The sequence below is a fragment of the Vespa crabro genome, chromosome 2 (genome assembly GCF_910589235.1).
Source record: "Vespa crabro chromosome 2, iyVesCrab1.2, whole genome shotgun sequence".
NCBI lineage: Eukaryota > Metazoa > Arthropoda > Insecta > Hymenoptera > Vespidae > Vespa > Vespa crabro.
Window position 1 is genome coordinate 2,217,501 of NC_060956.1, and position 15,000 is coordinate 2,232,500.

General features: G+C 36.0%; 1 protein-coding gene across 6 annotated transcripts in view; it reads left to right on the forward strand.

The window, feature by feature from the left end:
- The window catches only part of LOC124422266 (ras-responsive element-binding protein 1-like), an 18,754-nt gene extending 3,932 nt beyond the window's left edge, over nt 1-14,822 (forward strand). For 2 of the 6 annotated variants that reach the window (XM_046958494.1, XM_046958495.1), the window contains exons 3-5: nt 8,313-8,482; nt 8,910-13,394; nt 13,577-14,822. In XM_046958494.1, coding sequence (XP_046814450.1) covers nt 8,313-8,482; nt 8,910-13,394; nt 13,577-14,137 — 5,216 coding nt within the window. In that variant the 3' untranslated portion in view covers nt 14,138-14,822. The remainder of the gene's footprint in view (nt 1-8,312; nt 8,483-8,909; nt 13,395-13,576) is intronic. The other 4 variants (XM_046958499.1, XM_046958498.1, XM_046958497.1 and 1 more) reach the window with 4 other exon arrangements.
- The last annotated feature ends 178 nt before the right edge of the window (nt 14,823-15,000 follow it).

Consider the following 15,000-nt stretch of genomic DNA (forward strand, 5'->3'; position numbering starts at 1 on the left):
CGAAAGGATAATTAAATAGGAAAAGAAAAGAAAAAAGAAAAAAGAAAAAAGAAAAAAGAAAAAAAAAAGAAAGAAATAGAAGCTCGTGTGCGTTCAATTTGATTTGCAAGGTAATCGTATCTACTCTGAGAAATTGATCCATCGCATAGAGGAATGCGTGTAGGCTCGATAAGTTATGAAGCTATCTGATCGGACGACTTAACGACGCAAGGTATTGCCGCGAGTTAACCTCGGCGACGATTACGAATCCTCTTTGATAAAATGTTTTCTCTTCGTCGATCAGAAGAAAAACATTAATCGTTTCGTACGATTGATTTTGAACATTTCGAAAAATTTCTTTTCTTTCCTTCATTTCTTCTTTTTTTTTTTTTTATTTTTTTTTTGTCTTTCGGCTTCTTTTCTGTGTGTGTGCGTATGTGTGCGTGCGTGCACGTATATGTGCTCGCGTTGATTATTTCTCTTTTTCTTTATCCTTTCCTTTCCTTTCTTTTCATTTCTTCACCCTCTTTCTCTCTTTCTTTCTCTTTTAAATCGGAAGTATACATTGTTCTCTCTTTAGAGAGTCGCAACGCGTGAGAATTTAATCGATAACAGAATTCTCACGGACAAGGCAGAATTTTTTATTTTTTTTTTTTTGTTGTAGTTGTTACTTTTTTTCTTTTCTTCTTTTTCTTTTTCCTAGAAAAGATCAAGAAAACGGCATTTTTATTATCATCTCTCTCTATCTCTCTCTGACTCCTTTTTACTCCCTTAGTTGAATTATCGATTGATTTAATCGAAAAAATTCTCTCTTTTCCTCTCTCTCTCTCTCTCTCTCTCTCTCTCTCTCTCTCTCTGTCTTTAATTTTAATTAATTATCAAAGAACGTATCCAAAAAAACTTTGAATCGTCATATTATGTAGGGTTACGGTTGACTATCACCCTTAACTTGAAAAGGAATAAAAAACGATTTTATAATTTAGCTTTTAGATAGGTTACAATTCTTATTTGATATAAAATTTATATATGGATAGTACTAATAGTAATAGTAATAGTCATAGTAGTAGTAGTAGGAGTAGGAGTAATAGTAGTAGTAGTAGTAGTAGTAGTAGTAGTAGTAGTAGTAGTAGTAACAGTAACAGTAACAGTAACAGTAACAGTAGTAGTAGTAGTAGTACTAATGATAGTACTAGTAGTAGTAAGCTCGCGCGGCGACGATCTATACACGTTAGCGACAGGTATGAGGTAGGTATGACAACGGGAATGAGGTACATGCGGAAACACTCGGTTGGGCCACGTATACGAGAGAGGGATATCTACTTTGCCCGACATCCTTCGTTCGACCCTCTACCACCCATAATAATGTATGTAGATAGTACCTACTGTAAAGCTTAATCCCAATTTCTCTTTGTTCTCTTTTTGCATAGCATTAAAAAGCTAATAAATATTTTTACTCCGTCTCTCTCTCTCTCTCTCTCTCTCTCTCTCTCTCTCTCTCTCTTTCTCTTTCTCTTTTTCTCTCTACCATCGTTTCTGTTATAAATTCATTTAAAAAGAAAAATGTTTTCTAATCTCTCGAATTACGAATGAAAGAAATAGAATAGAAATAAGAAATTTTATTATTAACTCTTTCGCTATCTATGAGTTAATTTTATTAAATCATAGTAGAAAAGGATTTAGATGTTGTTTTTTTTTTCTTTTTATTTTATTTCATTTTATTCAATCTTATTCCTTCCGAATCTTGTCTTCTCCCTCGCGATTCTATACGATAAGAATAATTACTCGCGAAAAGATCTTGGCTTTACGATCGTGGAGCCTCGTCACGCAGGAGTTCGTGACGTGGCTTCGATAGAAAAGATAAAGACGTTTCTGGTTTCTTTCATTTCTTTCTCTCGCTTTTTTTCTTTCTCACTTTCTCTCTCTCTCTTTCTCTCTCTCTCTCACTCTCTCTCTTTCTCTCTCTCTCTTTCTATCTCAATCTCTATCTTTCTGTCACTCTTAATTCGTAATTAATTTTAACCGCGATAAAGATCTGATAAATTCTTTTTCAATTCTCAAAATCTTTTGGCGAAAGAAAACAAAATCAAAAAGAAAAAGAAAAAAGAAAATTGAAAGAAAATAACATAAAAAAAAAAAATATCTTTCATCAGCGATAAAATCGTTTCTCTTAACATGCTTCGTAAAAACTTTCATCTAATCTTTCTATCGAGTTTACTAATCTCAAATCGATAATGCTTTTTGTACGAAGACAAAGAAAGAGAGAGAGAGAGAGAGAGAGAGAGAGAGAGAGAGAGAGAGAGAGAGAGAGAAAGAGAGAGCTGTAGGTATAGACGTTGAACCATTTACGAGGTGATCGATTCTAAATAAATTGTTTAATTTAAATTTTCAATTATACTTTCTCGTCCAACTCATTGGTACGATTTATAATTAAGAAAAAAAAAAAAAAAAGAAAAAAGAGAGAAAGAAAGAAAGAGACGGAGAACAAAAGAAAATACCTTAATCAAATCGATCCACGTCATGTATAATTTTTCTCCCCTATTCTCTATCTCTATCTCTATTTCTATCTCTATTTCTATCTCTATCTCTATCTCTATCACTATCTCCCTGTCTTTCTATCTTTGTCTTTCACATCCGAGGCTCCATTATTCCGCTAAAGAGAGAAAGAGAAAGAAGGAGGGAGCAAAACGAACGAGCAAACGAGCAAACGAGCAAAAGAGAGAGAGAAAGAGAGAGAGAGAGAGAGAGAGAGAGAGAGAGAGAGAGCAGATCGCGAAGCGCGTGTGTCAGAGCGGCGGTCACCCATAGGCCGACTTCGAGAAGAGGGTGGCTGTTACGAGTGGGTTGCGTCCAAGGTTGTCAGGGCTACGACTCTCGAAACACACTAACCGACCGCCATCTTTGCTTCTCTCGCCCGTCTGCGTGGGTGTATCCGAGAGCTTCGAGAGAAAGAGAGAAAAAGAGAAAGAGAGAGAGAGAGAAAGAGATAGAGAGAAAGAGAGAAAGATAGAGAAAGAGGGGAGATAGAAGGTACACATAGAGGAGGGAGAATCACGCTCTCTTTTTCTCTTGCTCATCAAAAGAGAGAAAGAGAGATAGAAAAAGAGAGAGAGAGAGAGAGAGGCTGTGTCCCGAGAAAGAGAAAAGCTATACATACACTTATATATATATATACACACACATATATATATATATACACTTACATACTTGTTTAGGTATGTGTGTGTGTATGTGTGTATCTGTGTGTGCGCACGTCACTGGCGGATATCGCGAGGAGGGGGAGATAGAAAGAGATAAAACGAGAGCGAACTAGCGTGTGAGTGAGTGAGACAGAGACAGATATAGAGGTAGAGAGAGAGAAAGAGAGAGAGAGAGAGAGTGAAAGAGAGTGAGAGGGTGGATGAAGGAAGGGAGGAGAAGGAGATAAAAGTTGAGAGAGAGAGAGAGAGAGAGAGAGAGAGAAAGAGAGAAAGAGAGAGATGAGAATCGACCAATCGGAGACGAGTCGAGAACGCCGCCCCGATCTCTCCCCACTTAGTCAACTTGGCGCAGCATCCTTGCGATTCGTGTAGGAGGCACGGAGGCTAACGGAAGTGCGCATGTACGCCCTCTCGCCGGACGGACTCTGACACTGCTCCCTTTTTTTTCTTTTTTTTCTTTTTTCCTTCAAGGCTCCTAGCCCCGAGGTCTTCGAGGGTGCATTGCAGATATAGGCGTGGCGTCTCGCCTCTCTCTCTCTCTCTCGTTCTCTCTCTCTATGCCTGTCTCTCTCTCTTTCTCTCATTTCTTCTATTCTGCTTCTATTCTATATATTCGACTATATTTTATTTTATTTTATTCTATTCTATATTATTCCATTCTACAGCTATTCTATTCTATTCTGTTCTATTCTGTTCTGTTCTGTTTTGTTCTGTTCTGTTCTGTTCTGTTCTGTTCTGTTCTGTTCTGTTCTGTTCTGTTCTGTTCTGTTCTGTTCTGTTCTGTTCTGTTCTATTTTATTTGTAATTTTGCTTTAGTTTTGCTTTCGTCTTATTTTATACTATCTAATATTAATCTATTTCTTTTATCGTCCATTCGATCTTTTCAATTTCTAATTATAGCAAAATAATACAAATCTAATTTTCTTTCATTCTTATGTACCTTTGTTTCGTTTCATTTCATTTTGTTTGTTTGCTTGTTTGTTTGACTCCTCGATAAGAAAGATCGATAAAGATTGTTAAAAGAAATGGATTCGTTTTGTCGAAAGTTTCAAGAATATATTATTAGCGTGTTCGTGTAGATAATATAAGTGTTAAATCGTTTCTACGATTTTAACGTGATCCTTTGATTTTGTTGCATTTTTTTTCTTTTTCTTACGAGGATGAGATCGGCGAGGGGAAGGGTAGGAGATAGGGGTGTAAAAAAGAAAGAGAAATATACTTAAACGTTCCTTTTCTTTAATTCTTTTCTTCATTAAGATATCTATGTATATAGTCAAGGTACGTATATTTGCATGTGCCTGTGTGAGTGTGTGTGTGTGTGTGTGTTGTGTGTCCATAGATAAAAACCTTTAGAAAAATTGATCTATTTCTTTCTCATTTTCTATACATAATGTATAGATATATATATATATATATATATATATATATATATACTAATACATAGGTAGATTAAATAAAAATGTAAATGATTTGAATTATTTGACGTATCTTGTATTATATCGGCAATTGATTGATTAATTCGTTAGATGTCGAGACTTTTATATGGGATAATCGATTTCCGAAGGAAAGAAATTTTAGCGAGGAAAAATTCCTAAAGAAAATTGATCGTAACGAGGAGAGAAATTCGGTGTTCCACTAAAGGCAAACCTTTCGAAATCCACGTCGCTCGGCATGCTTTCCATTTCTAACGATCACCCGAGGAGACCGGAGACCAATCGTTACGACGTTCCGTGAACCACGAAATGCGATTTCTATTTTTCCATCGTCTACTACCCGAAGTCTAGTCTTAGGTATCGATCGTGTTTTCTCATTGGATCACGATTTCTCGGATTATTGCGCGAACTCCATCGATCTGCGTAAGCTTCCGTTCGAGAATGTTTTTGTTTCTTTTTTTCTTCTTTTATTTTTTTTTCAATCCGAGACGTGAATCAAATATTCGTCTTTCTTTTTTATTTATTTATTTATTTATTTTTGCAAAAAAAATTATGCATAAAAGATATATATATATATATATATGTTTTTTTTTTAGATATATTAAATAAAGATCTCTTTTTTAAATCATAAACAACGAATTATTACAAAACATTCATATCAAATAATTTCATTAATAGATATGGAATAGTATGAGGTATAAAAGATAAAATAAAAGAAAAAAAAAGAACAAAAAAAAAGAGGAAAAACCAAAATTTCCTCTATAAAATAAATTTATATCTTCCTGATATATATGACTATTATATATATATATATATATATATATATATATATATATATATATATATATGTATAGATATATATTAAATTTGTCGAATAGTTATCGGTTTGTAAAGTTATTTAAATAGCCTATTTAGAATTAAAGACGTGACTCTTTCGATAATGGTATTTAAACCTCCCCACCAATTTCAATTCGATAGTCAAAGATCGGCCGATCCAAAGCTACCGGGTATCGAGCATTTCAAGCACGAGCGCAGACCGCAGGTTAAATCGAACGTTAAAAGGCAGCAAAACTCGTTTCTCCGTTCCGATCGCGCGTGATTTACGTGCGTGAATGAAGTCACCTGTCGGCAGCAGACGCATCGAGTCTCGCAGGTATTATGGTGAGCAGGTTTCTGTGTTAGGCGCCATGAAGAAGCAGGTTCCTTTCGGTTATACACACATAAAATACGCGTGCACGCACACACGGGCGCACACACACACATATACATATATATATATAAATACGTGGTTCTGTACAAGTATAGAACCACGTGGTAATACGATGTCCAAGTGCAAATAATAATAATTAGTCTCGTAGTTATTTAAAAAAAAAAAAAAAATATATATATATATATAAAGGAATGAATGAATAAAAGGGAGGGATTTTCGATTTATATCAGTTTTATTTTTTCGGCTGTTTTTTATATTTTTTTTTTTTTTTGTCACCTTTCTTTTTCTTTTTTTCCTGTTTTTCCCCCAACGCGTACTCTGATCACATCTCTCGAATTCTCGTGTTCTTGGGGATTCTCAATCGCAAAAATCGCTTTCTCGATCACTTTTACTTGTCGTTAACCTAATCGACAGCTTCCTCCGCGTGATGATTTGTTATCGCATGATGGCTTTCGCCGAAAAATCGACGCGTAGATTTATCGACTTTATCTTTCGCGTATATTACGAATATCCATTTGGCTTGACACACTTACCGTCGTCAGGTAGTAAGTAGGTAGGTAGGTAGGTATATTCGATAAAATTTGATCGATTTTTTTTTCTTTTTTCTTTTTTCTTTTCTCTCCCTCTCTCTCTCTCTCTCTCTCTTCTCTTTCCTTTTTCGCCGATTCGCACAGTTAATCGATCTTTTTATTTTCGTCCTCCTGTTCTTTTCTTTTTTTTATTTTTGTTCTTTTTTTTTTTTTTTTTTTTTACAGATTTACTATTCGAACTTTTCTCGAGTTTACAGAGTAAAGAAACGGAATAAAAATTAAAATTAAACGAAACGAAATAAAAGTAAAAACAAACAAAGTCCTAAAGCCAATGGATCATTATTTTACTTGATAAAGTTTAATCGTCGATCTATTTGTATCATTAAAGATCGATAACTTATATAGTCCCCCCTCTCCAAAAAAAAAAAAAAAAAAAATAAAAAAAATGATATAGAATCGAAGAGATGGTTACTCTAAAAGAAAAAAAAGAAAGAACGGAAATACGACGAGTCAAAATTTCGATAAGACATCTTTGCGAGGCAGAGAGATCCTTCTTCCAGAGATGGGAGAGAGAAAAAAGAGAGAGAGAGAGAGAGAGAGAGAGCGAAAAAAAAAAGATAAAAAGAAAAATACCGCGAAGTTGCGGTTGTGAACGTCGCGCGAGAATTCTGATAAATGTTTTCGATCTTGCTTTTCGAGCTACAGCTGTGGTTTCCTACGTACATATATCAGCTTCCGGAAAGCGTCGGATTGATGTCCTGTCGGTGACATACTTTTTAAGACTCCGGACTCCTTAGCTCGGCAAGAAAAGAAGCACCGACGGTAGATCCGGTGCTTTTTTTCCTTTCTTTCTTTTTTTCTTTTCTTTTCTTTTTCTCCATTTTCTTCATTTTATTTTATTTTTTTTTTTTTCCTTTTTGTTTTTCGTTTCGTTAATTTCTCCCTTTTATCGGTCGGGAGCTCGAATCCGATCGAGTAACGTTATCGTCGAAAATGTTTCATTGAATTATCTTTATCACGGTCTCTTAACAACGTCGCACAAGCAAGAAACTTCTTCTCGAATATATACATATATTTTTTTTTTACTTTCCCTCGCCCCTCTCCCCCCCCCCCCGTTCATACCCAGCACTCCGCCCCGGGCCCCCTCCCCTAACGAGTTCAAGTCGATTTTTTTTTCTTCTTATTCTTTTTCTTTCTTTATTTATTTATTTATTTACTTTTGTTTTTTTTTTTTTTTTTTTTTTTTTTTCCTTAATGCTATTGCACCCAGAGGAAGAGAAATTACAGAGATCGATCCGATTCTATTCGAACGATTTCGAAGAATATTATTAATATTTTATGAAAATTTCATTAGAGAGATATTATCGAAGATATTTTATTGTTTATGTGGAACTTTAAAAACGCGGAAAGACGGAACTTGTGCCATCTGTTTTTTTCATTCCGCAATGATCGAGTATAAAAATATACGTAATATCGTTTACGTATTACGTATTTAAGTCTCGTTTTAATAATTCATTCCTCATCTTACCAAATAAAACACTGCGTGAAGATCTGCGGTTCGGATTGCCACATCCTCGTCGACTGTTGTTCGATTCAATTTTGAATCACGCCTTTAAAAGGAAGTAGGAGATAAAATGTTATAACATGAAGGAGTTACTATTAATATATATATATATATATATATATATGACATATCTTAAATTATTTATTTATTATGATAATAATTATTTTTAGTTTATTTAAATTATTATATAATATTCGATTATGTAATATAATATGACATATCTTAAATTATTTATTAATTAGGAGAATAATTACTTTGTTTAAATATTTATATTTTATTATATAATTATATTTAAATTAAATATATATGGATATACATATTTGTTAGTTAAGAGTTGAAAATATTAATTATTGATTATTCAAATTTTATAATTTTTTTCTTTGCTCGTTTGTTTTGCAGTGACCATAAAGGACGAACCGGAACAGGAACAGGAACAGGAACAAGAACAAGAACAGGAACAAGAACAAGAACAGGAACAAGAACAGGAACAGGAGTTGGAGCAAGAGCAAGAACAGGAGCAAGAACAGACTGAGACACAGGTGGATACAGCAGCATCTCCGTCGTCAAGTGTAAATGTTCATTTTATTTGTTTCTTTTTTCTCTCTCTCTCTCTCTCTCTCTCTCTGTTCTCTTTTTCTTTCGTATTTTTTCTTTTCTTTCGTCACAACGAATAACTTTAACAATTTAACAAAAAGAAAAAAAAAATAATAATAATAATAAGAAGAAGAAGAAGAAGAAGAAAAAGAATCAATAAACAAATAACGCGATCCCGACAAAATATAAGAAAACTTTTCATTCGAATAATCGATAAAATTTCTTTTGTAAAAAATTTTCTTCTTTTTACAATATCGTCCTTCATTTTCAATTTCTTCTCTTTTACAATATCGTCCTTTGAATAAATTTCTTAATTATAAATCTAAATAAATATTATAGAATAGAGATATATATATATATATATGCGGGTATATATACAAAGTTTGAACGTTTTTATTACAGGTTGATTTACCCGAAAGCGCGCATCCTTGTCCAGCTTGTCCGACCATACTTTTGACAACTCACGATTTAACAAATCACCTACGGGAACATAATTCACCAAGGAGCACAGAATACGGCGGCGAGGAAGACTACTGCTGTGCTATATGTCAAAAAGTATTGAGTTCGGCAAGTTCCTTGGACCGCCATGTTCTCGTACATTCGCGCGAACGACCTTTCAAGTGTAAATATTGTGACATAGCTTTCACAACTAATGGTAATATGAATAGACATGTTAAAAGTGCCCACCGCGGTGAAAGATCACCACCACAGAGTTATACCGAATCGGAAAGTACTAGTAACGACTCGGAAAACTCATCTAGAAGACAGCACATAGAAGAGCATAACAACAACGAGATATCGAAACAAACTTCGCCAAATTTTATGATAAGAGAAAGATTGGCGAAGAATTTAACGGCGAAAAGAAAGTCACCATCCTTTACCAGAGAAGATGAAAGCCCACGTAAACACAAGATATTGTTAAATAATTCCAGAACTGAGATCAAACGTACGCCTGTACAGGCACAAAATTCATACAACTGTCCAGTTTGTAATCGGCAAGATTTTGCTACGAGCGGTCTCTTGGAAACGCATTTGGAACAAAATCATCCAGAATTCACGGCAAGGTGCGAACCCTGTAATTTATCTTTTAAAAATCATCGGGTATTGAATCTACACCGTTATATGATTCATTTTTCTGACTATCCCGTTGGTATCCCTACGAGAAATTTACGTAATTCCGTAGTAGGATTCGACGATTTAACTTTTGTTGACTTTACCTCGGCTAAATTCCCAACTATTGCTAGGGTGATGTGCGAGCAAGCGATGCATCGGCCAGCATCCGGAGAAGGTACCAACTTTCAATGCGCCAAGTGTTCAAGGGCATTTCCTTGTTTCAAGTCTATGAAAGAACACCAAAATGAATGTGGTAAGTGTAGGTCAAGTTTGCAATGTAGACCGATAGATGTCGGGGAATCACAGAGGGATGATTTTTTTGCGGGCCTCGAATTACACAATAAAGCTGCTTTGACAGAGGCTAAAGACGGAAAGGATTTAGCGGATATAGAAAGCATTTTGTCCGTTACGTCGGGCCCAATTTTACAAAACTTTCCCCGCTCGGATGCTAGTACACCCGAGAATAATATGAAATTTAATTCGAGCGTTGGTTCTTCTGGTTCATCAGGAACAATGTCATCGGAATATCACGAAGAGGAAGCTCAGGATTTATTCGCTGCCGAATTCAGGAAGATGAAGTTGAAAGGAGAATTCCCATGCCGATTGTGTACAGCCATATTTCCCAATTTGAGAGCTTTGAAAGGACATAATCGCGCTCATATGGGCGTTGCGCCTGGAGTACCCTATCCATGCAACATGTGTCCTTATACGAGTACGGACAAGGCCACCCTCGTAAGGCATCTTAGATCTCACAACGGTGATCGGCCGTATGAGTGTTCGCTTTGCAATTATGCTTTTACCACAAAAGCAAACTGCGAGAGGCACGTTAGAAATCGTCATGGTAAATTAACCAGGGAAGACATTAAAAGTGTCCTGATATATCATCCAAATGAGGATTCGACGAATGAGAATATCGGTAGAAGTTCGCCAAGAGTGACGAAGGACGAGCCAAGAAAAAGTTTGATATATCCGAATGACCGTGAAGATTCCCATCAGCAACAACAACAGCAGCAGCAACGTTATCTGTCGATGCCGATGGACTCGAAAAGTGATATTAGAGTGATAGACGAGGCAAAACTATCTAGCCCAGGATTGGCCTCGTCTCTTCGGAATATTATCGTTAATCATTGCGAAACAAGCGATACTTATTCGAGATCGAGCATACCATCGGCTGGGCTTATTCCAAGGAATATAGATGAGGCCACTACATCTCAAGATCAGAGTGGAAGGGCTGAGGATGATCTTGAATCAAGGTCATCTAACGAAAGCGTGTCTCTAGTCAATGATACCGAAACAGATATGCACCAAAGAATTCAAGCTAGTCCGATTAACTTGAAGAAAATGTCTAACGTACCTAACGCCGTAAATTCGAACCAGGACGGACCGTTGGACCTTAGCATGGACGTTCTAGATTTGAGTAAAAAAGCCAAGGAGAAAAACGGTGCTGGCTCTTCTAGATCGAACGAGCATTATACCGGCAATGATCGAAGAGAATTTTACGATTCAACGAGCCAATTGTTCCTAACACAGGCTCTTTTACAAGCAAGCCAGGGAACTTCGCCGGGAACTTCACCTGGTACTTCACAAGGAACTTCACAAGCAACTTCCTTACAGAATTTCTATGCCAATGCCCAATTGATATATCGCAATTTAGGATCACTTTCGGCAGGTGTAAATGCTGGTATTTTATCCCCTTATATGTTCAATCCGCACCTATTTGGACAAGACCTTAACATCAGGGACAGAATTCAAAAGGAATTCGCCCGTGGCTTACAATTGACCAGTGGTGGTACATTGGTCGATTCGTCTCATGGAAATACAGGTTTTGCCGGTTTTCCTCAATCCAACGATGGCTCGTCTCAATCTGTTAACGAGCAAAATGATTATACCAAATTGTTGGCCTCCAAAATGACCAATAAAAATTTATCACCGCGCGAGAAGCCGGATAATTCACCTTCGTCGAATTCGGTTAAAATGGTCATAAAGAATGGAGTTCTAATGCCAAAACAAAAGCAACGAAGATATCGTACAGAAAGACCGTTCTCTTGCGGACATTGCTCGGCTAAATTCACCTTACGTAGCAACATGGAGCGACATATAAAACAGCAACATCCTGAATTTTGGAGTCAACGACCTCGAGGTGGTCATTCGACGAGAGGTAGACCACCTGCGAACCATCCTACCTTAATTAAAAATTCTGGACAGTCAAATTCACAAGCATCGCAATCCTACTCCAATATACTACCCAAAACCGAATCATCGTCGGCGATAGAATCTGGTAGACATTCGATTTCCGATCAAGTTAAATATGCAATTTTGGCGCAACAATTGAAGGCAAACAAAATGGACGACAACGATACCGACGAAGAATTGATCATAGATGAGGATCCTACGGATAAAGAGATGCAAGAATCTCAAGAACAAGGAGAACGTTCTACGAGTTTGTTGAGAGGACAATTGGAAGGTAATGAGTCTAACAGAGACGTCGGAGTTAAAGAGGAAATTTTAGAAAGAGACTCATCCGACGTATTTCATAATGAACAGACCGAAGAAAATAACGATACTAATGAAAATGGCCGAACATCTAGAAACGAAGATACCCTTGAAGTTAAAACGGAGGATACATCCGGAGATAATAATTCAAGGCACACCTTCAAAATGGACATCTGCACGGATACCGTACAAAATAAACAGGAAGATAATAACGCTGATCTCGCTAGCGTTTCTGAATTATTGGACAATGCCTCTCAACAATATCAACACTTTCAACCGCAATATCTGAGCGACGAGGAAGGTTTGGTCGCATCTACGAGCGACTTTAACAATTCTGGAAGCGAGGACAAATCAGACTCTGTGAATTCCGGTAATTCGAATAATGCCTCGGCGAAGAAGAAAAAAAAGAAAAAAAAGAAGAAGAAATCTGCTTACTCAATGGCACCTAACAGAGTTATATGTCCATATTGCGAACGGCCATTCCCATGGACTTCATCCCTTAGACGACATATTCTTACGCACACGGGCCAAAAGCCCTATCAATGTATATATTGTTCACTTTTGTTCACCACCAAATCAAATTGCGATCGGCACCTTTTGAGAAAGCACAAAACAAATCCTAACAAAATACGACGCGTTAGAAATTCATCTTCGCCGGATAGTCAGGCAATAAATACGAACAATACGTTCTCAATGAGAAATGTACCAGAGAGACCATATAAATGTAATCAATGTCCAAGTTCGACCTTTTCGACGTTAGGGAATTTAAAGAAACATCGTTCGACAAAACATTCGCGCAAAACTAAATCAAGATCTGTATCGCCTTCGAGCGAACCACAAAATAGTCCTTTACAATCAACAAAACAAAACGATCCTAGCGATTACGAGAGCCAATCGTCCAGTATATCAGAAAATACGGAACAACAACAGGCGGTATCACCTGTAGAAACGCAAAAACCAAATTCCAATATATCACCGACTAACAATGAATTATCAAGATCACGAAGAACATCCCCTAGATCCTCGCCCGGTCCTAACGACGTACCATTCAAATGTCATCTATGTGATTGCGGATTCGCCGATCGTCACGATTGTTTGGAACATATCAAAACGAATCATAAGAAATCATACGAAATGTTAGTTGCTAAGGGTGCAATGGATATGGATATCGACGGTTTGGAAGATCAGCCGGTACCACCGCCGCCGCCGCCGCCGCCACAACAACATCTTAGCGATGGGGAAGAAAGAAAAGGCCGATTCCCAGATTACAGTAATAGAAAAGTAAGTACGATATATCTATTGTTCCCTCTGTGTTGTATTTCTGTGTGTGTGTGTGTGTGTACATAATATCTATTATAAAAACAAACAAGAATATCTTCTTGTTACGAAATAAAGGAGAGAAAAATTTCATAATAAATATTATAACGAGATTAAATGAAATTATTATTGTTAATTTTCAACAGGTGGTCTGTGCCTTTTGCATAAGAAGATTTTGGTCGGCCGAGGATCTCCGTCGTCACATGAGAACACACACTGGTGAAAGACCATTCTCTTGTGATATTTGCTTTCGACGATTCACATTGAAACACAGTATGCTACGTCACCGTAAGAAACACGAATCGGTCGACTCTACAATGTACGTTGGTACAAGCGGCGACGAAGAAAATTCACCTACTCAACCACCAACGATAACACCGCGTACCCAACAACAACCACCGGTATTAATGGCAACAAATATCAACAATTCTAGGATACAAGATAGAATCATGTCGTCGGTAGCAACTGGCGATGCTGCTCCCGGTGGTTTTATGAGATTTAATACCTTCGAAAAATTAACTACGTTTACCGGCAAATTGACCACCAATACACAACATAATGTCAATTCTGAATTATCCGAAAATACCGACAACGATTTGATCTCTAATCTTTTGGGCATACGCGATAAAAGTTTCATCGATAAGGTTTTACAAGCATCACCGGACGATGCCGCTAAATTATTAGGCGTACAACGTAGCCACGAATGAAAATACTATGTACGATAAAAAAAAAAAAGAAAAAAAAGAAAAAAAAAAAGGAAAAAAAAAACGTATATAACGTGTAGAATACGTCGAAAGGAAACAAAGAATTTTAAAAATGGAGATCTCATTTTCTCAATCCGCTTAAAAATAATACTTTCTTTGTCTATGTCCATTTGTTTTCTTCCTTTTTCTCTTTTTTCTTCTTTTCTTTTTCTTTTTTTCTTTTCCTTTCGACTTTTATCCATCGTTTTACGTCTTAATATTTATTCACAATCGTGCCTTATATTATATAATCGTTCTATCAATTTTTGAATACGCTCGTCGAAAGAAAGGTGTACATATAATTTTTTTTTCTTTTTTTCTTCTCTCCTTTCAATATAACAATGACATCCGACACAATTTCGATCATCATTTTTAAACACTATAGACAAAACGCAATTGATTCACAAGCGTGGCTTTGATGACATCATTTAATTTTAATTTTAATTTATAATCAATGTCTCTATATATATAATTCAATAAGTTTTGACATTGTATATATGTATAGTCTCGCGCGTTCTTAATTTTATCTAATTTATAATTAAAATATTTTAGAGAAAGTATAAAATATATTCGCGTATTCGAGTTGAATCATTTTAAAGGCATAAGGAAGAATGAGAAAATTAAACAAACAAAAACAAAAAAAAAAAAAAATTAAAAATTAAATATTAATAATTGTAAAAATTTCCATTTACTATCTCATCTCTTTTTATCCTTCTATGTTTGTTTCATCTTTATTTTTATTTATTTATTTCTTTTTTTCTCTATCTCTCTCTCTCTCTCTCTCTCTCGCTCCTTCTATCTATCTTTCCATTTTAATCTCGAATCGC